At 34.8% G+C, this 26064-nt stretch overlaps 1 protein-coding gene across 1 annotated transcript; it reads left to right on the top strand.

Moving 5' to 3' along the window:
* Window positions 1–1263: 1263 nt before the first annotated feature.
* On the top strand, window positions 1264–25451 carry Rad23 (UV excision repair protein Rad23). The gene is made up of 8 exons (XM_089237635.1): window positions 1264–1676; window positions 11394–11472; window positions 14388–14467; window positions 16683–16882; window positions 18528–18711; window positions 19151–19232; window positions 19503–19825; window positions 24869–25451. The coding sequence occupies exons 1-8, from the start codon at window positions 1611–1613 to the stop codon at window positions 24977–24979; spliced, it is 1125 nt and encodes a 374-aa protein (XP_089093761.1). The 5' UTR covers window positions 1264–1610; the 3' UTR covers window positions 24980–25451.
* Window positions 25452–26064: the final 613 nt, after the last annotated feature.

Genomic DNA, 26064 nt, shown 5'->3' with positions numbered 1-26064 from the left:
TGCATTTTTCAAGTTTTATAAACGAACTTTTATCAAACTTCTATAGTGTAATCCCGGCCTAAGACAGAATTGGGATGTGTATATTTCTAAGCACAGACATTTTGAAAGTCCCCACCTCTTCCCCTTTTGTTATACTTGCAAATTCTTTGATGTCTCCTGAATCTTTTTTTTTTTGGAACATCGAATGTTTTGGATTGGATTTTTCGAACATTGGATGTTTTTGGAGTTTTTCTTTCATATTATTCCGAAAAGACAGATTTTTTTTTCAAAATCTTTTGAAAATATTTTAAGACATTTTCTCCCATCGATTACTTGTGAGGATCGGAATGAAGGCATATTTATACACATATTCTATGGGGTTCTAGATTAAACCACCACAGAATGCCTCTAGGCTGCCTATGGGCACTGAATGAGGGGTGAAGGAGAAAAATAATTACAAAAATTTCGAAAAAATAGTTTTTATGCACGAATTTCAAACTAAAGTGCTCGTGTGAGAGGGTATGCGGACCCACGTCCGCATCCGCTCCATGTGAAAGGAGCCTTAGGCAAAGCACACGAACTGAGCCGGATGATGAGTTCAATTTTTTGGGCAAATAGAGAAACGTCAAAAATGAAGAACCTTAACGGCCGTATTCACCAACACAGTTTCAACTGCGATCGCAGGTGAAACGATCAGCGATCGACACGGATTGGTTAAAATCCTTAATTTAACCAATCCGTCTCGATCTTCAATCCTTCCACCTGCGATTGCAGTTGAAACTGTGTTGGTGAATACGGCCGTTAAAGAATCAGAGGTTTATCGAAACGAAAGATTACATTATATCTCTGTTATTGCTGTTCTCTGGTATCGAAATCACAAACTAGTTGCGTGGTTATGTTGCAGTCATATTGTATATGTTGCAGTTTTGAAGGAAAATTTTTTAGAAACTGCCACGACATGGCTTTTTTTTTTAAACATATATTGTAGTCATGTTGGTCGGATAAAGAATCTCATTGTGGCACCGATCCACCTCTTATTACTAATTTTGATAAATATTCACTACAGATGGCACTACCATACCAAAAAAATAACGCAATAATTTTCTAACCAAAACAGAACAACGTTCATTATTTATACAGCGCTTTTCAAAGGTGAAAAGTTTAACCGTTTAATTAGTATCAATCAGAGAAATTACTGAAACCCCAGTAAAATTTCATATTTTTTTCACGAAGTGGTTTCCTTCCGATTTTCAAAAAAAGTTGCAAAGGCTTTCTTCAGCATCGCGGTTTCTACCGACTTCCCAAGCAGAATAGTCGCCCCAAATCCGTAGATGAGATGATGAGTTAGCGGAATTCGAATATCGTTTACGAAATGGCATTCTGTGAATGATATGGCAACGCGGTCTTGGAGCTTCTCTTCAACGCATGTTTCATCAGTGGCATTGGATTTCGATTTTCGTGGTTGTTTTGTGAAGACGGAGCGATTCGCCGCTCTTTATTTCAAATAAGCTCTTCCTTCTCCTTCCTCTAATTATTATTTAATCATTTGCCTCTCTCTCGTCTGCTTTTTTCCTAATTTCCTACTCGTCTGTCGTAGCTGCTGTGGCGTCGTCGCGTTCTAATCCGAGAAGATGATAATAACTTTGAAAACTCTCAAGCAGCAAACATTCAAAATAGAAGTAGACGGCTCTGAGTCGGTGAGTAGGCTTAATCAGTTTTTCCCCATAGTACTTTGCGTGTTATTTATTGCCGCGATTATGCCGAGTGTTACATCTGCATATTTACCGCGTCTCGATTCGAACATCGCTTCGATTAATTCTTGCGATTATCCTCCGGTGGATCTGAAAAAAAAAAAAAGAATTCGAGATTTTTTTTTTTATCAATTATCAGAGAATATCAACCTGAAATCAATTATTGGTTTGATTGTTGTTTTTAACGATAAATTTTTTTTATTCGTTGCTGTTGTTGTTCCCACGCCCTCTCCCCACTCGTACGTCGTTCCGTGCTGTTTTTGAAGTTGGGGGGGGGGGGGTACGAAAGATAATCGCAGATTATCACAAGGGGTTGATTGTGCACTTTCCATTGTGATTGACTACACTGATGGGGCTCTATCAATAAAAGCCACCCCCACTTATTTACGACTGAACCGCCCCCCCCCTTCCGCCAGCCGAAGATTCGACCTGCAGAGGGGGGGGGGGAAAGGGGCTGTTTTATCAACACCATGGGGTCCTTGGGTAAAGTGATATTCTGGGGGGGGGGGTCCTTATTATAGCAGAAAGTACCTGATCATAAATTTCTATGCTTTCTCTTTAGAACTTGAAATTCATAAGCACCAAATTTGTATCACTGGAGGAAACTTCGGTCAATTCCCAATATATATATATATATACAGAAGTAGATTAAGGTTGGCTGAGGCCCTGGGCGCAAACGAAAATATTGGGTCCCTTAAATTGAAAAAAAAGTGTAGTTGGGTGGTTTTTTCTGGACCTTTCTGAAAACAGGTTCCAGGGCGCATGGGTATCGTTAAACCTTCCTCTGTATATATGTATATCTTTTTTTTATCTGCAAGTTTTCAACTATCATCCCAGTGGTAAACCTAGCAAATTGGGCTTGGCGATAAATTAGTCACCAAGCTATGGTATACTGTATATTCGGAATTTACTGTTCCCATTTTGTCAAAAATGTGATTTCAGTTCGCAGGAGGTTTTTGACTATGATGGAAGAGTCTGGATCCTTGAGCTGGGGTGTGGGGGGGGGGTCTTCATCAGGCCCCACAGGCCCGAGTAACGGTACAGATGCAGTATAATCTACACTGCCAAAGCAGTATAATCCAGATTGCTAAGGGCGCTGTAAGTCGCCAGGGCAGGCATATGTTTTCATCAGGTTGTATTTTTCCGATATATTTATTCTTATTTTTTGTAACTTCTGCCCTTCAATGTTCAGTATTGTAAAGAAATATCGTTATTTTAGTTTACCATAAAGTCTGAATACCCAGTGACTTGTGCCCGGATCGGTTTATTTTTCAAAGAGAGTCAGGGTTTTATTTTTTTTTATGGAGAATATTTATTTTTACAACTAGAAGGACTGTAGTTTATTTAAGAGGGAATCCCCAAGAGTCTGCATACCCAGAGAAACTTATGCCGTATTGATTTATTGTTTCGAAGAGAGTCTGTTTTTTATTTTTTTCATACTGATAGTGCCGTCTTAACACATGGGGCCCATCTGTGCCTCAAGAAAAGAGGAAACCCCACAAAAATGAGATCTGATTGAAATTATCTACAACTAACCCAGTAGGGCCTCAGAGAAATCACTAGGCCCACGGGCCCATGATGCTCTTAAGATGGCCCTGCATACTGAGAATATTTATTTGTGCTATTATTTGTAATATTGTTGATTTCTGTTTTTGTTATGTTTTCTATGCGGGTTTTTTTTTCAGCATCTGTAGTCAGTCTCGCCACGGCGACTTTTCCTGGAAAAAGATGCATAAAAATTGGTCCACGCATCCTGCGAGACACATTCTTTTCTTGTTGAAAGAAGAGATTCCCCCCTTCTTTTTACCATCTATCATGATTGCGCAACCTTAAAAAAGTTGTTTTACTACTTTGTGTACTGTATTGATATGATGCATGGGTTGTTGAAGAATACAATGATGGATATCATCTAGTTGCTTCCCTGAATAAGGGACTGTGTACAGAATTTTCAGATTTCGTAGTTTCTATTCCCACCCCGTGGGTTTTCCCCGCCCGGTTACATATTGGAAGTTACGGTACTTTCGGCGCTATCTACCAGCATTCAAAGACACCATCTATACGGTGTAAATTCACCTTTTTCCTATAAGATTGCGAATGCACATTTTTTGAAAAATCTTAAAGGATTGGACATCTGTGTGTTCAAATTGTAAAACATTTTCTGAGAGATCGTTCAGGGGAAAAAAAGAAAAACCTCTACTTTGAATACTCAGTTTTGTCATCTAGCTGCTATGCTATGCGGTAGTCGCTATTTCGCATCGCGAAAATCATGTGTGTGTATGCAACATTGGCTTTTAGAGGGGCACAAGGATTTCTTTCACAGAAATTATGGGTCACTAACGCTCAAACAGAATTTTAAATTAACATATCGGTGGTGTTTGGTCAAAACATAACTCCAAAATCACATTTTTGAGATATAAGCATTTCCATTGTCATTTAAGAACCAAAAATAAAGCATATACACAAATACAAATGAAAATATACATCAGAATGTTGTTTAGCCATACGCACGTATTTGTGCATTTATCTCACTTCTAATTAGTAATAATTAGCTAGACTTACTTTTAGATCAAAAATATATTTTTTGGTGATATCATGTTCTGACCAAACACCACAGATATAGTATAAGAATGTGTTTCTTCCCCAATATTTTAATTTTCTACAAAATTATTTTTAATTTTTATCTTGGGGAAGGGTATGGCATGCACCTGTGCCCTCTTCCCAGAAAATCCCGGTTTGGAGCCTGCGATTGCGCAGTGGTAATCGACAGAAAATGCAATTTTCTAAGTTTTTAGGTTCTAAGTTAAGGGGGGGGGGGATACTTAAAAATGTAAAATAGATGGTGCTGTACTCATCCAGCACATGGGAAATTTGCTTGCACAATGGATATTATAGCCAGTCAAAGGCGAAATGATAATGCAATTTACATGGCATGATTTCATAATTCATGGAAACATCACAAAAATGAAGTCATTTAAACAAGCAACTACAACTTTCACAAGAAATGTTAAATATGTGTTCACCGTGTTCTGGCTGTGAGGTGAAAGCATAAAAATGCTTGTTCAACTACAGATCAGAGTATTATATGGCTATGATGTGTGGATGTACTTTCAGTTCACTGAAGTTTGCAATCTGACCACTGCACATGACATTTTGGGATATCCCCAAAGCCAAAAGTTGCAAGGGTTATACATAGTAGCATATTCACATTATATTCAGGTGAACATGGCAGCTGGGTGTCGTATCATGTTCAAAATGGTTCTTCGCAGCTGCCTCACTGGTGTTGCAATGTGCATCTTGATAAAAGTTGTGCTATCCACCAGGGCTGGACAAATTGAAAAAAAATCTACGCACCAGTCAAATTTGTTAAGAACAAAGTATGTTTTTATACTAAGAAAAACAATCCTGTGTAATGTGTTTTTTGTTTTTTTTCTGGGACTTTATGACCGATTCTCATGTTGGAAGACACAGTATTACAGAATCAAAAAAAAATTGTCTCGTACTTACACTTCATTTTAGCAATGATGCTTATAAAATTTTAGGTGCCAAAACCGATTTTCTAGTCACCTTGCCATCTGGGATTTGTCCAGACCTGCTATTCACAAACTGATGCTGTTGAAGGGCCAAAATGATATGGTTGCGTAAAATAGATTATACCATTACATTTCTTCGTGCAAATTTTCACGCCATTCCGACCAGAAGTTCTTATTCGTGTTTTGGAATCCAAACTTTAATTATAATCGCTCTGTATATAGCTGATTATTTCTCATAAATCGCTTACTACTGTAAATTTTAACCAAACTGTGACCCAGTCTATATTCCAAGGAATTTCTAATCGGACATTATTTGGACAGGGATCACCAGCCACTTCACGAATTGGCCAATTTCGAGCTTTTACTACTGTACAGTAGAACCTGATTAATTAGGAGTAATGTTGAAAATATGTAAAAAAATAATACTTTAATATTAATCCTGTTGGCGGTACACAGTATGAGATATGCTGCTTCCTATGGAAATAAAATGAAAATTTCTGTGAGGTAATGTAAGTTGTAGTAAAACTATACTGGTCCTTATCCTTAGGAGCAGCTGGTGTCTTTTGGATTATAAAGACCACCTGCCCTTAGCATGACAGTGAAGTCACTACTGTTGCTTCTTTATGAAGGGAAAAAAGCCTGTAAGATAATACACCACCACCACATGTGTGATGCAACCCTCATTCATGAATTTGCTCAAGATGGAGCATCAGAATGTAGTGCAAAGTTAGAAAATGCAGTTAGTGAGAATGACAAAATTTTGATACTGTATATAATTTTCAGCAACTAAGATACTTAATATGAAAGAAAATTTATATTCAGGTCACTTTTATGAGATTTTTTTTTTTTTGGGAAGAAAAAAAACATATACACCATCTTTCACCATTTAAAGATATATCAACAAAATATATCCCAAGAATAGAAAATGTAAAGGCCCGTTTACACGAAGCAAGCGCTTTAGTGGGCAACTTAATTTTAACTTACCGATTCTTCTTGAAAGTGTCCACACGTATAAGTGGCAAGTAGATGCTCATTGGATAATTTTTACGGAGGCGAGCGCAGTTAGCGCATGCGCGCTTCAGTCTACTCAAATCCACGGAGAGAGAGAGACGCAACGTGCGGGAGTATAATAGTAATAATTTTTTATTTATCTGGCATTCAGAGAGGTGCTTTTTTTAAAGCTCATACCTTTCGTAACGATGGATGAAGATGATCAGGTAGAACTTAAGAATACTGTGATCACAGCCACATTATATGATATTTTTTTTAAAGAATATAAATTTATTCACTTAAATAAATTTATTCAATAAAAAAGGAGAAACTATATCACTTGCGCGAGAGCAACACACTGAGCAAGAAGTAGGTCACGCAATGGAAACAGTTCGCTTGTCCCCTTTTTTCGCCTCTGCACCCACGTAAGGGGGACGAGAGATGACGCCACAGGGGAAAAAAGAATACACAACATATTATAAACTTATGTAAGTCATCGAGAAGAAATATAAGATTTCTCTATTTCTCGTCCAAGTTGTAAATATCGATTATATGATATTTTAATCGAAGTTGAAGAAGAGATAAATTATGAATTATGTAAGCCGAAAATACAGGAGAAGATTCTTGGCATTCGTAGGAAATTTTAAGGGTTAAAAATTAAATAATAAAAATTCATTGAACAAAAATTAATTCCAAATTTTCGAAATCATTATTATTTTTTTAATTTAATCTATAGATGACATCTTTATATTAAATATTTGATCATGTATTTTTACAACAGATGGCAGCAAATTCGTTCTGGACGAGAGAAATATTCGAAACCCCCCCCCCCCTCCAGTTTTTAATGTATAAATCCTCCCCACCCGATATATATTTTTGAAATATAATCTTCAATTTTTTTCCACTCCTGACATCACGTCGACAGAATATTCTATAGCTTTTTCCAACATCGAATAATTTTTAGCTTGTTTGTTAAGGTAATTTTCATTTCTATAGTTCAACAAACATTCATGGCGAATATATTTTTCAACAAACTTGAAGGTTGTGTCCTCTGGCCACCTCACCATCCAATATTTCCGCGGAATTCTAGCGAAACTTCAGGAGACGACGGAGTATGAACAGGTTCACGCTTGAGATCAAAATAAACCCCTCCGTGAGAGAGCAAAATGACCCCTCCAGCGCGGCAGGTCACGCCCACTGGCGCATGCGCATACGTCTACTTAACCGGAAAAAATAGAACCGTTCTTATCTGACTTACCAACTAAATCACTTCTGCACTTGCGCACTTGTCAACTAAAGCCGTGTAAACGGCCCTTATCGTCTGCATACATCGTATCGTACTTGGCAACTAAAAATTAAGTTACCAACTAAAGCGCTTGCGTCGTGTAAACGGGCCTTAAGGATTAAACATTTTGGCTAGTAATGAACCAATGTGATATTTTTCAGTGCAAAAAATTATACTTAGGCAACTTTTGTGGGATTTTTTGAAAAAAGAAAAAACCACTTGGCTAAAATCAACATGGTTTAAACCAAACAACCCTGGCCATCAGGGAGGGAAAATAAAATCATTCCACCAGGAAATTGCTTCGCAAGGATTCATATAAATAGGGAATCAGAAGATAAGCGTCTTAGAGAGAATCTCATTTACTTTAAATTTAATCAGAATATATTATTGAAAAAGCTAAAGATTTTTTTAACGAAATTAAAAATTTAACAGAAGGGAATTTATAGATTGATTTATTAGTAAGTATATAAATGTGCACCTTCAACTTTTAATTACAGTGCTTATAACGTTTTTCAAAAAACCATCAGAAAAACGTAAGGAGGAAAATATTTTAAACAGGAAATGAGAACTACTTAGAGTTGGGACCACGGGAATAAGTCATACAAAGTGGAAAAACATTCTAAATGGGAACGTTATAAGGGGGGAATCAACTGTACATTTATTTCAGATTAATTACATGCACTAAATTCTATATGTTAAATTCTCCGTGTTAATGGGCTTCTTTGCAAGCTTTTCGTACTGGTAGACAATGAAAGCTAATGAACCTTTGGGTAAAACATGTTTTTAGAAATGAATTATTTGATTCACTCAGAGATGCTTCCCTTTCTTACCTAGAGCATGGCCTGCCACTGTCTCAACAAAGAGATAGAAGCATTTGATCAAAGACCTGAGGCATGCTGGAAAAAATTTGTGAGATACCAGTGAATTATTGCCCCCCCCCCCCCCCGCCCATGGGCCTACTTTTTTCAAAATAATTTTTTTCTAGACGGATCCACTTTCACTCAAAAAGGACCCAGAGTTTTTGCCAAGTAAATTAGAGTGCAGTGCCATCTCTGTCTGTACATTGTGCTATAGTGTGCTAAATACCTAGAATTTTGGAAAAGGACTCATGAAAATTTGGTTCACACAGTAGTAGAGAAAAGCACCTCTCCCACCTATCATGATCGCATGACCTTGAAAAGGTTGTTTAACTATTTTGAAGTACGAATGAAGCATTTTTATGTATTGTATTAATATACATGCGGGTTATTGAAGAATAAGATGAGTATCTGGTTGCATCCCTGAATGAGGGGGGGGGCACATAGTGAATTTTGAAATTCCGGAGTTTTTATCCCCCGGGTTTTTCCCCTCTGATTACATACCAGAAACTATGATACTTTTGCGGCTATGTGCCGGCATTCAGTGACAGTGTCTATATGGCATAAATTTGCCTCGTTCCTAAAAGATTGTAAATGCATATTTCTTTGAAAAATTGTAAAGGATTTTAGAACACATTCAAATTATTAAAATTTTTCCAAGATCATTGAAAAAAGAAATAAATCTGCAAATTCTACCTTGAATCAAGGAAACATTTATTTTCTGGATATTATGCTGAGGTGAACTTGGAAAGAAAAGTCATCTTGTCTCTTTCAGAGTTCACCTCAGCATAATATCCAGAAAATAAATGTTTCCTTGATATCTTGGGCTGAGAAAAAAGCCATCTATCTATCTCTCTCTACGTTGAGAAAACTAAGTGGGAAAACATTCTGAATGGGAACTATATAAGCGGGATCGGCTGTATATTTGTTTTTGATTTATTACCATGTGTTAAATTTATAAGTGTTAATGGGCTTCTTTGCAAGCTTTTTCGACTAGTAGATGGCGAAAGTAAAAGGACCTAGTTATAAGCTTCAACTTTGATTCTCAGAGGTACCTCTTCCTCTTAGCCAGAACGTTGCCTACTGCTCTGTCTCAGCCAAGAGATATGAGCAAGTGATCAAAGACCTGGGCCATGCTAGAAAAAAATGCACACAGATACCAGTGAATGATTTGGGACGTATTTTTTTTCGAGAGGGGACCCACTTTCACTCAGAAAGGACCCAGACTTTGCCAATAACCTGGGACCCAGATAAATTAGAGTTCAGCGGCATCTCTGAAATTTTATCTTGAGCTTTATTTGATAATGTAGACATACACACTAAGAAGGGATTTTTCAAAATTGAACTTTTAAAGGGGGTCCTAAGGGAGAATTTTCAGATTACCATATCCGTGCAAGAGAAGTATGTAACAGCTAGTCAAATATGCCTAAAGCTGGGCTTGCGTGACAAATTGCAAGAAGGTCTTAGGTGATAAACATTTTTTACACAAAAATAATGTTTTGTTCTACTTTTCCAGGGCATAATGACTGCCTTCAATATTGATAGATATGCTGATCAGGATTAGCAAGTTTTTGTCATAGGTGGGGAAAAAAACCGTGGTAGAAACTCCGGGAAAAAATTGATTCTTTTTCTCCATCTACGCATGCAAGGCATTGTTATGTATTTAATTTTTCTATTTGTTATGCAAATGACAAGTTTTTAACTCAAAATCTGGTTTAATAATGTATAACATAATTTTTTGAGTAGAGATTTCTCGTCTTAGCTGGAAAAAACTAGAGTAAATGACATCCTGGCAAAAGTAGGTTTTTGCCAAGCATAAAACAAATCAGTACTTCCCACATTTATTTATGTCTAGTATCATTCAATGGCCCAGATAGGGAGTACATGTATGTTTTGGATTTGTGAAGGGTAAGGAATAAAATGAAAGATCTTGTCAGAGGCGGAAACCCGAAAAATAAATTCAATTCATTAGTCATCCAATGCATTCCAGAGTAAATTTTGAAGGGGGAAAGAATCGACTGTAAAAGAATTAAAAACGAATTGTGTATTGTTATAATGGCCCTGATCATCCTGGACAACTAGTGGTCATTGTATTGAAAGGAAAAATTTGGGATATGGTCGTATGGAAACATTGGGGACTTTTTTCCGGACATGGAATGTGGGGTCATTATAACGAGCATAGACTATCCCTATTTATTTATTTGTAAATGTATTTTCCACCACAGATTACTTCACAATACAACATTATGAAGTTGATTGATGTGATGATTTTACGTTTGTTACATAATAATATACATTGAGTGCATAAGGTGTATGAAGGTGGTCAAAGCTGTTGAAATGTATAAACTTAAACAAATATGGCTGCACGTTCACATTGAAAACATTTTTTATATACATATGTAATCTTAAATTGGCAGGTAGATGACTCAGATACCATATTTTCCCTACGTATTATGCTGGCCATATTTCATAGTGGAATTTAAAAAAAACAGGATTTATATACCAAAAAAATACAGGACATCGCCAGGTGTAGGCAATATTAATTTACTGCGAAAAATTGTCGATTTGTGGGAAATTGAGGGCTTCTACAAATCTCAGTTAATTATAATGATTTCTTCGAGAAAGAAAAAAAACCCCATTTAACATAGTGAAAATATCCAGTAACGATCAGTTCGTGGAAGCAGCGTTGAAAAAACTAGGCATTTCTTTAGAATGGTCTGATACCAAATGATAATGAAAAATATGGCTATGTTTTGTAAAATATGGGTAATATTGTTACCTTATGTGTTTTTTATTTTGATTCTTATTATGCCCGTGAAAAATTTCAAGTGTTCAGAGATACGTTTGCTGGACTTTTAAGTAAATTTGCTTTAATTTGGATGTTGCAGGTCTCGATTTATGAATTTGATGTTTTGAAATGCATTTTTTTTTTTCAAATTTCCTTTTTTGTTACTGTAAATGTTTTTTTTTTTAAACTAATTCTTCCAATCTTATTTTGCAGGTTAGGACATTCAAAGAATTGATTGAGGCTCAGAAGGGCAAGGAATTTCCAGCGAGCTGTCAGAAGCTTATATACGCAGGTTCTTATAAAATTCTGTTAATTTCTGTGGATATTTAGTTTTACTGCACATTGTAATGATTAATATTTTTCTTGAAGAGCTTGGGTAATGTCTTTGGTAACCTTTTATTCTTGCTTCTTATTTGTCCAGTGCCAGGTCTACAAAATCTTGTTTTACTTTTGTGAATGCAAGGCACATACATCCAGAACACTCATTCCGCCACATATGGATTCGTTAGGAACTCTGTAGAGGAATGTGTGTGTATAAGGTGCATGTACGATTAAGTTGTAGTATAATAGCACGAGTCATGCAACACATCCATGCTTACATAAAACACCACAATGATTGATGTTTAATCGCTGCTTGCTGGTTGTTGAAAATCTTGTTGGATAAAAATAAGTATTCTTAAGTGTTTATAGTTGAAACCTGTCTTGAACAGAATCGCAGGGGACCAAATTTTTTTTCATTGAATACAAGTTTCTGCTTAATAGAGGTTCAGTTGGCATAATCAGGGGTCTGTCCAGCCAAAGTTTTGTTCGTTTCCCAGACCCTTCACAAAATAAAAATTAATGAAACCATAAATTTAGAATTTTTCTTTTGTGATAGATTAATTAGATTACTTTTTCACAAAATTAATGATTTTTTTTTTTCAAAAATAAGGAATATTTTCACAAAAACAGGAGCCTACAAAAAAGTCGGGACAGACACCTAATAATGTGTAAAATTATGTAATTCAAATAAAATAATTTAAAAAATAGGTGAAAATAATTCAAAAATAGATAAAATTTGAAAATAAACTCTGGAATTATTAAATGTTTAGGTTTTGACAGCAAATGTATAAAACTTGATCCTACACTTTTCTTCTAAAAATGTGACATTTATGTCCTTTTTGACTTTCTGTAAACTTTTCAATGAGGATGTCAATATCTGTCGCATCAGGTTCAATTTGTACTTTGTCTATGATTATGTAGTTCTGGCCACCAGGATCACTTTTTGTGGCGGGCAACGTGATTTTGCTGCCTCTATGATCAAATTTGAGGATTTTCTTTTTCCCCATCTAAAATTTACCGCCCAGACAGTTGTTCCCTTTTCCTTCCTCTAATTCCAGCACTGGGACCATGAAAGCAGCTTGCATACAATTTTGTGCCTTGCATAACATCTGGAAACCCAGCCCTTGTACTGATTTCTCCCTTAGAATAGCCTGCTTTACCGAGAAATTTCACTAGTTTCAAAAAGCAACTGCTCCACTACATATGGCTTATCAAAACCACAGACAGCATCAAGTACGAAAACGGTTTTTGCTATCTAAGGGTGGATGATGTAGAACTTGTACTGGCAAGCAGAGATTGCAGAAAAAATTTGAACACTTTAACATTTTGCATGATCCTTTCGCCAATTGATCATAAAACTCTTGAAGCGTTTGTGTCAGGGTTGGAAGTTTTCTCCGAAGCGGAAAAACCGGCCAGAAGAAATAGGTTTCTTCCGAGCGAAAGAAACTAGTTTTTCAATAATTTAATCATATAAGCTAGAATTTATATTTTAGATATAGCAAATGTATATTTTTTATAACATTAAGTAAATTTAATTTCAATAACTTAATTATGTATATAAATTAGTAACTGCATGAGTCTTTTGCAGAGTTAAACAGTTTCTTCCAAAGCAGTTTTTTCCACTTGGAAGAAACTAGTGCAACAAACTAACTCTGCTTCTTCCTAGCAGAGGAAACTAGTCTTTCTTTCGTATTCATCATTTACACTTATAATGTAAAAATTATGTCAGTCTTTTGATCAAGGTTCTATATCTAGCTGAATCTTTTTCATTACCTGGAGGAATTTCATTGGAAGTTTTGATATTCATTTATCTAATTTTAATCTAATTGACAAAATTATTTTTGACTACTTTAAATCAAAAACAGTGAAACATTATTCATTTATTAAATGACACTGATCTCTTTTGTACTATTGCAAAAAGAAAATTTTGTCTTAATTTAAAGATCATTAGAAAACACAAATTATTACAAACAATAATTATAATTTACAATATAAAATATCAAAATCCTCAATTTCCTCACTGCAGCGCAACACTGAAAAACAAAAGTTTTTTGGCAGTTGTATGCTGTAATTGATTTTTCAGCTTATAAAGACTGAATGCAAAAGATGAGAAAATTCATTTGAGTACTGCAGAATTTGAAAGAGTGCTTTGACACATCTACGAAATTCATCAGGCATGTGCTGCCAGGGTAAGGAAGTTTTGGAAAAAACCGCCTGGAAGAAATGGGTCTCTTCCAAACTGAATGCAGAAAGAAAAGGAAGAAACTGATTTATAAAAAAATTAGTTAATTTTATAGTCATGCAATCATAATTTACTGCAGTTAGTAAAGGATTATAGCTACACTAAAACCTGTCTTTAATGGAACCGGTATTAAGAGGAAACCTGTCTTCAACGGGGGGAAAAAAATCATGGTCCGTGATTTCAATGTCAAAATACATATAAAACCTGGATTAAATGGAACCTAATGCAAAAACAGAAAGGAAAATTGTACCCTATAACGGAAAATTTCACAAACACCGTAAATGTTTAGTGAAATGATCATACAAAATGAATACAAATGCTAAAGTGCTCGACCGATAATTTCTGTGCAAGATAAAATATTAAAAGGTACAAGAAAACAAGGCGTTGCAGGGTACAGAACGTGACATGGTAGACATTGTAATATAGGTAGACAGGACTGTAGACAACTCAAAGAAGTATGTCTTCTTTGTATATTGAACCATTTTTTCGGGGTGGGGGTATTTTCAAAAATTTTGACTGGTGCTTATTCCATACATTTTTTGATTTGTTAAGTCTTGCATGTAAATTTGTTGGATTCTTTTTTAAAACATTTGATTTCAAGTTTTTATTATAATGATTAATCAATTTTCTCCCATTTGTTTCAGGTAAAATCCTCAATGATGAGAACAAAATAAGCGAATATGATATCGATGAGAAAAAGTTTGTGGTCATCATGGTTACAAAGGTAAGGTTTCATAAGCATTTATTCCATTATCCGATCCTATAAACATGTAGACAGCCAAAAGAGATCAGCCAAATATTTTGATTATTTATCAGTGATTATCAGCTGATTATTATTTATCATGTTATACCTGATTTGATTTGAGGATGTTGCAGAGTTGCCAGTTGTTTTTCTTTTAATGATAGGCATAGACTGCTCATGACTCAAAAATGTTGAAGACCTTAGAATCTCTGATAACTGATGAATAGGGGACTGGGGAAGAAGGATTTTGGATTTTTTTATATTTTTTGAGCACTTGTATTTCTGGGAGAGCAGGGGAAAGGTAGACATGTGAAAATATTTTGTAGGTGAATGTTTAATTTTCAGATTCCATCTGTGTGTGTGTCCTGAGGCAGTGCTGTTCAACTGCTACTCTGTTGACTGTGAGAACTTTCGAACAGTCAGCAAAAAAAAAAAAAAAAAAAAAATGTCTAATCTATGTAGCCGCCACATAATGGTAGATTTGCAAATTAAAATACTGTCTCTAAATTTATTGTTTGTTTTGCTGTCAGCGGGTCTAGACATTATTTATCTTTTGCTGGTCTGCAAATCAATTTTATATTTTTTGCCAGTCTGTGGATTATTTTCCAAATTTATTTTCTGCTGATCCACAAATTATTTCTTATTTATCAGTCCACAGATTATCAAATGTATTTATTTTTTTCTGGTCCACAAATTAATAAACTTTTTTTTGCCTAGCCATAAATGATTTCTCATTTCCATTGGGCCATGAAATTACTATAGCCCACTTAGGACACTGAATGGAAATGTTTTTCATAGGGGGGGGGGGGATGGATGTACCTTCTGATCTATTACATGGCCTTTCAAGTTGATAAAGATAACTTATATACAGGGGGAAAACAAATTTAGTTCAGCCTTAGCTTAAACAAAATGTGTAAAAAAACCGGGGGGGGGGGAATAATTGATAACATAAACTGATGTCTTGATAGCTATAAAAAAAAAAAATTTCCCTATGTTATGATATAGGTCTGTTCCCATACGTTGCAAAAATGATAACAATACCTAAAGGATGACATCCCTTATTCCAATAAGTTGCATCTACTGTATATCCAATATCACAAATTTTACCTTTCATTATAATTTATTTTTGGTAGAACAGGACCTATAGACTAGCACTTTCAGTAATATTGAAAAACTTGATCAATCCAAAATAAATCCACCTGCTTCCCCCACGACTGCTGGTCTTCTTTTGTTTCCATTTTTTAACTTCATCTACATCTTGTTACTTTCCGACTTATTTCTCGATCAACCATTCTTTATAAGATTCTCCATGGCCATCTAAACTTCGATACTTTGGAATTCTAGCTAAGCCATCCTATTTCTCCAATAGACTTGACCATCTCCAGGAAGTTAAATCCATTTTTGCTTCTACTGACTGCTTCAAATACATCTTCTTTCTTCATACTATAGTTGTGAATGCAACATGCTTCCCTCTGGTATTGTTAATTCTCCCACAATTACGGAATTTTCATACAGTGTGTTTGAATTTAATACAAATTTTGATTAACATTCTCTTTTGGCAGCAATTTTTCTCAGCAGTCTTTCCTCAGTCGACAATAATGTGAAAAATAAAATAACATTGGTTTGATATTTGAAGCTTATAATACAATAGCTTGGGAAACTTATTGTAAATGATTGTGTTTTATCTGATTTCTTTATAAGGGCGCAGGGGCATCAGAAGCATTTCAAACCTGTGAGTGATTTTCTTTAGTTTTATATAGGAAATTTTGATGTCTGAATCGATTCTGAGGTTGCTCAGACCCATGCTGTAAATTTCCGTGGGTACTCGAGTATCCGTGGCACCCTTGGCTTAAACGTCACTGTAGGGGAGGGCTCAATACAAATATATTTTTGTATCTATTGAGATGATAAAAAAAAATTTGTCGCAAACCACTGTAATTTATTCATACAGCTAAATTTTTTTTTTTTTTTTTTTTTTTTTTTGCCCCAGAGTGGTTGCATTCAGGTATAATCTATCAAATGTATGTACATATAAATATTTTCTAATGTTTCTGATGAGCTAATGGTGTTTCTGATAATGTTTCTTATGCTATGCTTTGGTTAAAATTTGCACAAGTCTTAGAAGAAACGTTTTAACAATTTGTATCCTAATGAAAATAGTTCTGAAAGAGATGAACGTCTTTTTTTTTTCTTTCAGCCTCAGCAGGTGTCTAATGAAAGTAGCTCTTCAGAATCGACACCTCAACCTGCTGCCACCATAGCTCCTGCTACTGCTGCTAGTTCGTCCTTACCACATAGTGCCGCACAACCTGAAGCAAAGTCAAAAGCTGAAGTTGTCTCTAGTAAACCAGCTGATGATAAACCAAAAGTAACTGAACCTTCTAGTGAATCTTCGAGGTGAGTGATTAGATAATTTTCATAGTAATTATTTTAGGGGGGGCAAATGTATAGATATATATTTGCCTCATTTCTTGGCTTATTCCCAGCATGAGCCTTTTTTTTTTTTTTAACCAGTCTATGTGTCACCTTTAGCATCATAGCATAGGGTTATGACATGTACATTGTACCCAGATGATTGGTTGAAGAATAATTACATCAAGCACCTGAAATGTTACTTTGGGTCATTCATATGGGAAAATAAATATCCAAATCACACCATTAACAATAAAATGCTGTCCTGAACCTAGGCTTGCAGTTCATGACTAGAGGGCTGTGAGATCGTTGAGAGGGCCTTTAGATTATGAAAAGCTGCAGAGTCCTGGATTTTCCAGGAGTAAGTCATTTTTGAATTCCATTGTGTGTCGAGTCATAAAAAAATGATTTCCCCTTTATTTTTGAAGGGGAAAGGTCCTTCAGTCCTGGAAAAGTCAATGAATGAACTATCTTGGACCGGTAGAGATCAATGATTTTTTTTTTTTGCGTGGCTGAGATACATGAAATCAATAGGCTTTCTGGATATTATGCCGTGATTTTTGAGTTGTTTTTTTGCTATCTCTACTCAGCAAAAATCACATTAATGTGCATGTTTTAAGGGGAAAAGTATATGGTATAATGGTAAGTGAGCTTGCCGAGTATGCAAGAGGTCCTGGGTTTGATTCCCAATGGAGAGAAACAACACTTTTTTTCCCGTGCTTCTCGGCATTACATCCAAAAAGCTTATTGATTTCATATATCTTGGACCGGTTTTGTGAGGGAGAGGAGGGAGGGAATGCTTGTTGCCTATGAAATTTTGCTTGCATCTAAATTTTTGATGTGTGAAGCCCTGGTATAATTCATGAGCTCAGTGAAACTCCTTTATAATGATACATTTTTCTGGACCCTTGAGTATCATTATAAATAAGTTATAGATGGAACATATATTAATTATATAAAAACTGCATTAGGACCAGAGAGTAATATTGTTGATTATATCATTACAGAAGGTATCCTTATATTGAATTTTTATTATTTTGTTTTATTTCCATTCATGCAAAACATCGCTGAACTGTTATGAAATATCATAAAATACAGTGAAACCTGTGAGAGACAGAAATCTGTTTAAAACAAAATCAAAATATAGCCTGTTCAATAATTAGTTCTTTGATTTGCATCTTTATAAAATGGAACTCTGTCTAAAACTGAATATTTCAGTCTCCTGACATTCCATCAATACTGGTTCTGTTTCATGCATGTTTCATTGCATTTGAAGAAAAATATGAACTGACATGTAGAGCTTGAAAAATTTAAAAAATATCAAGGCGCTAAATATTTTCCCTGCAAAAAACAGGTAAAAAATAAAGACTGGATTTAGACTTGTCCAGGACATGGTGACTGCCTTCAGTATTGATAGATATACACAGATATGAATTATAATATAAAATTTTGTATTGTTCTCAGATTCCAATTTAGTAACTGTGCATAGAAAACTTTATAGCCGCAATATTAATTTCGTAGTCCCCATGGTGACCTGTTGCCTAGGATTTTTCAATCTCTGATGATGTGTGTGTGTATATATATATGCATTATTTGTATGTATGCAGTCTATATCTATGGCCATTTTCAGTGCTGCACCAGTTAGTGTTGAGGGTTTGGATATATCTGCAGCGGAGTCCACTCTTGTCCTTGGTGAAGACTATCAGAAAATGGTTAGTCAAATAATGGAAATGGGATATGAACGAGAAGACGTTGAACGTGCTCTGCGTGCTAGTTTCAATAATCCAGATAGAGCTGTTGAATATTTACTAACTGTAAGTACTCCTGCCAGTAATGTTTTGCTTGTATTTTTTTTTTTTTTTTTTTTGATTCATTCCTTGAATTTTAAATAAGGAAAATCCTTTTTAGTAACATGAAATATTCTCTTTTTTAAATGCTCTCTTCGACTTAATGTTTTATTCATATGAATCTAAATGTTATTAATGGCGAAATTCTGCCACCAGTAGGGGGAAAAGGTATTAGGGATAGTGAAAATCATCAAGGATTTGTTAAATTCCTTCACAGATTTTGAGCGAAATTTCCAGGAATAATACATATACTAATACTTGATACATATACCAAAATTTGTTCAAATGTGATGCATATAAGCAACTCAAAAAGTACATATTTTTTTGTATAAAATAAAATTAGATTTCATGTAAAGCATTCATTTGAATGTTTGTTGAATTTAATTTTTTTCCCCCCATACCATAGGGATCTCTCCCTTCAGAACAAGAACTCCAAGAAGATAGTGCACCAGGTTCTGAAGGATCCAGTCAGGCTTCTGAAAGTGAAGGTGAAATTTCTTACATGTGTTATTTTCTAAATATTTCTAATGTTAAAATGTATTTCAATATTTACCTCTCGTCTTTTGCTTCAGTTGAATTTTTCGTTGACTTCCAAGTTGTATTACATTATGTCTTTTACAGATTGCTGAAGTTATTATCTTTGATATGTTTTTTTAATTTGGCGTTTGAATTTTCATATTTTTTAACTGATGCCACTGTAGATATTAACATTATTGTGTGTATGCAAGTTGGCTGAAGGCTTTATTTTTTGTTGAAAGGTGGGCCACTAGCTTTCCTGAGATCACAGCCACAGTTCCAACAAATTCGGCAGGTTATACAGCAGAACCCACAGCTTCTGAACCCAGTGTTGGCACAGATCGGTCAGAATAATCCACAGCTACTTCAGCTGATATCACAGAATCAGGAGGCCTTTGTTCGTATGATCAATGAGCCGTCTGCACCTGGCAGTGGTGGTGGAGGTGCTTCTGTTCAAGGCGGTGGTGGCAGTGGTGCTGTTGTGGAAGGAGGTTCACCTTTAGAAAGTGGTTTAGCTCATGTTGCAACAAATGTTACTCCTCAGGACAAAGAGGCAATTGAGAGGGTAAGACATGAAACAATATTTTTCCTATTTCATGTGTTATATTAGCTGTATTGTATTTCTCCCGTAATGATTTAACTGTTAGTTTTCTCACTGTGTGATCGTTATATGAATTTGAAGAGGTTAATTATTCGATATGGATTTCAAATAGAGCTCCATGGTTGGTACACAGCAACCTCCGATTCATGCCACATATAAGTTTAACTCTTAGATTGGTTGTAAACCCTTTGAAGGCCATACATAATTGCCTAGTACTGTTAAATTTCAGCTTACGAGTATTTTGCAGAGGTGCCACTGTACGCTAATTTCTCTGCGACCTAAGTTATTGGTAAAATTTGAGTCCTTTTTGAGTGAAAGTGGGGCCCCTCAAAAATTAGTGATTCCTCTATCCCCATCATTCATGGGTATCCCTGTGAATCAATAATTACTCTCTGAAAACATGTTCAATCCAAAGGTTCATTGAAAAAATGTTAGTTTACTAGTTTATAACTAGGTTCTTTTACTTTTATTGTCTACTAATATAGACAGCTTGCAAAGAAACAACCCATTAACACTGAGAATATAACATGGAATTTGAAACATGTAATAAATCTAAAACAAATATAACTAAGACATATTTATATACAGTCTAACCCCAAAGCAATGGCACCATTTGTCTTGCAGATTTATCGCGCTATAACGAGTTTGACATTATATCAAGTTACAAATTAACGTGTGTAATTAATCCCTATATATAGATTTATTCACTGAAACATGGTGCCCTAAATGGGGGGGGGGGGGCACTACAACAGGGCTTGGCTTGACTGTATTTATTAATAAATGAATCTATAAATTCACTTGTGATTGATTTTCATTTCAAGTGATTGAAGAATCACTTCTGAAAAGATTATGGAAAAAATTATTCCATTAACTTTTGGGGCATAGTGTATTAGGTCTGTGTGGTTGTCGTGTGAACAGAGTTTTTTTCATGAGGGGAAAGTCAACTCAAAGGTAGAAAAACCCTTAGAAAATCGTATTTAGCCGATTAGCACTGTGTAATTGTGGGCTCCAAACTCTGATTTTTGCCAAAGGTGAAACAGAAGAGGGCATGTTCCCTTCTCCAAAATCAAAAATTAAAAAAAAAAATTCAGAAAATTGAAATATTGAAGAAAAAAAAAAGCTCTCTTATGCTATCTGTTAATTTTAAATTCTTTGAGTGTTAGTGAGCAGAGTTTGACAAATTGGAAAAACATTTAGGTGCCAGCAAAAGGTCATGGCGCCAAGATTTTTTTTTCCTTGGTGGGGGTCATTGCCTTTTATGGGACTTAAGACACTCTTTCCATGATAGCAGACATGCTGACATAATTTCTGATAATTTTGTGGCACCCAAGACTTTCGTTCAGTTATCATACATTTTTTTTTTTAAAATTGGGCACAGAGATGTCAACTTTCTAATCGATCTGGTGCCTGGGATTTATCAAGCCCTATTGTTGATTAAAATTTAGGAGGAAGAAATCCTTGTGTCCCTTCAAAAGTTGATTCAACATACATGACCTTGATTTTCATGATGCGAAATGGTGACATCATATTGAATTGGATGATCTTTGCACGTTGTTATGAAAAATATCAGTATGAAGAGGAAAAAATTTAGGGCTTATTGTGCCAGTCCTTATAATGGAAAGGTTGCAATAGTGCATGGTGGTTATAATGAATGTTAACTGAAGAAATTTCAAGTTATGGTTTTCTTCTGAAAATAAAGCAATTAGCTGTCTTATTGATTATTCCAAATTCTTTTATATATATCGTTACTTTTTAACTGCACATGTATCTTGTAAATCACAGGTGCACAAATTTTTTAGCTTAAAGAAGCGTTTTTAGCCCAGGGAAAAATTATGAGAGCTAAATAGCTTTTTCCAAGGACTATATATAAATTAAAAAAAAAAAAAACAAGCACCAATTGAACCAACTTTCACACTGATGTCACTGACCACTATCAAAGCAGAATATGTATAAATCTGTGATGTACGTCACAGAACAATCAGTGCTACTGCAGAACAATATAGAATAATTTTAAGAAAAATGTAGAAAACACTATTGTGGGAATTTTTTTACTAATACTAAACCACACTCAGTGTAATGCTTGTTATATGTAGTGCTGCCATCAATTTTTCTAACTATGAGTGAAGTGTAATGATTGAATAATTGTATTGTAGGCCTGTTGCTCTCTGTAGCGAGACTTTTTAACGGAGAGATAGTCTCAAAGTTTCCTCATGGGAATTTTTACTGCAGAACATTTCCAATCAGCTGAGGGTTCATTGCAGAATAATGCAAAATATTTTGCTTTGTGGCTGACTACTGTAATAAACTACCTAAAATTTTAGAAAAGGCAGTGTAAACATTCAGGCAGTGTTTAATTCACAAACCCTTTATTTATACTTTCACTCATTAAGGTTAAAAGTTCTTCAACCATGTTGATGATTGATATCACTGATTTAGTTTAGTGCTGAAGTCTTTCCTATGTGGTCAATCTATATATATATAAAATTTATTTTCTGTATGTTGCTGTGTGTGTTCTCTATATAAATATTTAATTGTGGGCCTATCTTTGCCAAATTTCGCATATCAAATGCCCGAAATGGGTAAAAACTGTTAGGCAACAGTGGGTTTTGGGCCTCAGCAATGACGGTTTTGAATGTTTATTTTGGTTATCATAGTTCCCAGACATGGTTATCCCTTTACAATGGTTTGTTACTTGTCCAATACTCCCAGTATATGGAGGAAACCTGGGCAGCGTCAGGTATTTTTGCTAGTAATCAATATTAATCATTGCCATAATTAGGATACATAGTTTTCTTATGCATGAAATAAATGTGAAAAATTTGATTTTTGCCACTTTTCTTTGAAATCTTAATTTACACTTTTGGGAGCGGAAATAGGTAGTCATTTAGCTGAGCACTTGAATTCTATAACTTTCGACTTAATACAATTAATGTGCGTAAATATTTGAACAAAAAAAATCATTGTTAGTTTAGTTTGCCTTTGCAAATGAATGCTAAATATTTGATTTGAAATTTTTTTTTTTTTTTTGCAAATAAATGCAAAATTTATGATTTGGTAATTCTTTTCTTTGGGGAATTGGGATTCCTTATTTGCGAAATTTACGTATCGCTAGTCATAATCAGTAACCAATCATTGATCCAACTCATTGAAATGACCCTACATAATTTTGCCTCGTACACTTTTCATTTAACCTTAAGTCCTGCATCATATTTCAACCCGATGGCATGCTGGGTGAAATTCTTTGACGGCCAGATAAGCCTCCAGATTGGAGTTTGTGCACACTTCATAAACATTCCTCTGACCAGCTGCTAACTCTCCGGATTTAGGCAGAAGACTCCAGATTTTTTACCCTTCTTCTCGCTCTCCAGATAGAGGGCAGCCGCTCTCATTTCCATCGAGAAGCTATAAGAAAAAGTCTTGGTGATTGTATTTAAGCAAACTGGCAATGACATAACTTTGTTTAATTAGCATTTATCATATTTCCATGTATGAACCAGGTATTGTATAAAAGACAGTGCTTGTCCAAAACCGTGCTGAATCTGTCCGAACACTTTTCTTTAGAAAATATATTATATTGAAGGTACCAAATATGCATAGTCACAGAGTTATAATCATTGCATTATTGGGGAACTCGTGAATATTATTTTTTATGAAATAACAATAATTGAAATAAATATCAATGGTGTAGTGTTTATTTAATGCAAATTCCTCTATTTTGACTTTTTGAATGATTTTTTTTTTAATTTCTAAGCAAACTTTCTGTTTTAAATTTTCAAATTTGAATTGAATAAACTAATTTTAAATAAAGGAAAATATCGACAAAATGAGGCCACAGAACACAATTTCACAAAACCCAGATTATGCCTATATAATGATAAAAGACTTGAAGGCCCAAAATTTTTGTTACATTTAAATTTTTGCTCTTATGAGGCTAAAAGCTAATATTTCACTGAATGAATTCAAGCTATATATGCAATCCTATCACATGGTGGACAGCAGTCAGAAAAACACTGGAACAAGGCGGCTTATCAAAAGACTGTCCTTAACACATTGTTTTTTTATTTTCGTGTCCCACAAGTTATGCATCAATTGAAAGAATATTTTCAAATTTTGTAATCTTAGAAATCATCTTGGCGCAGATAGGGCAGCTAAATTAGTTATGTGTTATCGAATGTCAAGAGGTGCAGCTGAGTTTGATTATTACATAAGTTTAATTTCATTCTGTAGTCATATCTATTGCTTTTTTTTTGCAATTTTCATGTGAGAAATTTTTATCCTATTCCTGTATCTTTCATGTTTCAATAAATCATATTTAATCTCAAGACAGTTCAGTTTTTAAGTGCATAGCTTGATAATCTGATATCAGTCGTACAACCCTTTACACATACTGTTTTGAATTTCAAAATTTTGTTATATTTAATGTAATTAATGATATAATACAATTTATGTAGTATAAAGTTTATTATTTGATTATAGAAGTGACTTCATTAAACTGTAAAATTTTTCACTTATGGTTGTAAATAGATTTTGGACAATACAGTAAAAACCACGGTAAATACTGTGGTTTTTACTGTACTGTCTAAAACCTTGCCAACCCTGGTTTTTTGTATGGTATGTAGATGTAATTTCTCTATTCTGCATGGTGGAAAGACTGGCATTGAATTATATTCTGCTTAGGGACAATGCAGGACCTGCCTGGAAGGGAGGCGGCACTTTTCCTTAATTGATTAAAAAACGTTTTCCCATAAAACTTTTGTGATGGGGTCTGTGGGTCTCGGGAGAATCTTCAGATTTCTGGATTCCAAAAGTTGGCACGTCTTCTCTGAGGAATTAAATAACAAATTAGTGGGATGAGCACCCCAAACATGTTTTGAATGTCTGATGAGAGTTGTGTATTTGAAGTGTTTCCATTTACCTTCAAATTTGGAATTTAATGTGTTTTCTCATGTTATTTAGATTTTGTTTTTGTTTGTTTGTAATGTATTGTGTTGTGTTCTATTTTCGCAGTTAAAAGCATTGGGCTTCCCCGAGTATCTGGTAGTGCAGGCCTACTTTGCATGTGACAAGAACGAGAACCTTGCGGCGAATTTCTTGCTGTCCCAAAATCTAGACGAATGATCTCCGATCATCGCATAAAGAAAGGAAGAATTAAAAAGTTGTAAAATATTCTCTATAGTGTGAAAGTACTTACCTAATGTTGGAACTAAGCTATGCCGTATGAAAAAAAAAAGTTAAGGAATAAAAAAAAAATCGAAGGATTCTCACACCATGACTTTGCCGAAGAAAAAAAAATGGCCAAAATTTAGCCTTATAACTCACCATGTACAGAATTTCTATGCAGGTTGTTCATTAGTCATCTACTTCTCGAATGCAAAAAAATAAAATAAATGCTTGTATTATCTCCTTGGCGAATAACTGTACAAATAAATTAAAAGTGCTTCTCTTCATTTTACAGCATAAGACAAATAAAATAAAATGGCGTTGTGCAAGAAAATGATAATACACATCATTGCATTACTGTTTGTACAATTACCTGTTACTATTTTCCATTATGCTGCCTGTTAAATAAAATTTGGTTTTGGAACAGTCACGAGTCTAAATCATTTATTGGAAGTGACGGTAAATTCATGTCAAATTTCTCATTTTACTGTCAGATTCATGTTCCTCCAAAATATTTGGATACATTTCAATAATAGGAGTATGGTTTTTCTCAATTACCGTGTATATATCTTAAATAATCTTGTATGGGAGAAAAAAAGATTCAAATCCAGGAAGTCATTGGAATTATGTTAAGAAAATTTGAATTATTTGAGGAAACTTTGTGTGGGCGAATATTTATATTTTGTGAGTTATTTATCCTCTATATGTTTCAAGATCCCCCAAAGCAGAATATGCCGAAATCTGTGACGTACATTGCACAACAATCTGGAAGAATTTTAAGAAAAATGTAGAAAACACTATATGTGGGAACTTTTACTGCAGAACATTTCCAGTCAGCCGAGGGCTGGTTGAAGAAAATTGCAAAACATTGTTTTAGGGCAAATATCTACTGTTGGAATAAACACAACCCCTATGTTTGCGCTATCTGAGTCCGATAGGGTTATCAATGTCAGAGAATTCGTGTGTTGTCAAACCCCTATAGGTGGATACCCCATGGGACTAATAAATATTTACTTCAATATACACTTTATTATGTTACGGCA

The sequence above is a fragment of the Pholcus phalangioides genome, unplaced genomic scaffold, assembly GCF_987345545.1.
Source record: "Pholcus phalangioides strain wild (caught in Gottingen) unplaced genomic scaffold, Ppha-v1.0 ptg000010l_1, whole genome shotgun sequence".
In the NCBI taxonomy this organism is placed as follows: Eukaryota; Metazoa; Arthropoda; class Arachnida; order Araneae; family Pholcidae; genus Pholcus; species Pholcus phalangioides.
The sequence above is the reverse complement of the archived record's forward strand: the minus strand, read 5'-3'. Positions and strand labels throughout refer to the sequence as shown.

Coding starts and splice junctions, on each gene's coding strand:
- Rad23 (XM_089237635.1), top strand. CDS start 1,611: ATGATAATAACTTTGAAAACTCTCAAGCAGCAAACATTCAAAATAGAA. Junction 19,233..19,502: donor TCAGGCTTCTGAAAGTGAAG/GTGAAATTTCTT, acceptor TTTTGTTGAAAG/GTGGGCCACTAGCTTTCCTG. Junction 19,826..24,868: donor ACAAAGAGGCAATTGAGAGG/GTAAGACATGAA, acceptor CTATTTTCGCAG/TTAAAAGCATTGGGCTTCCC.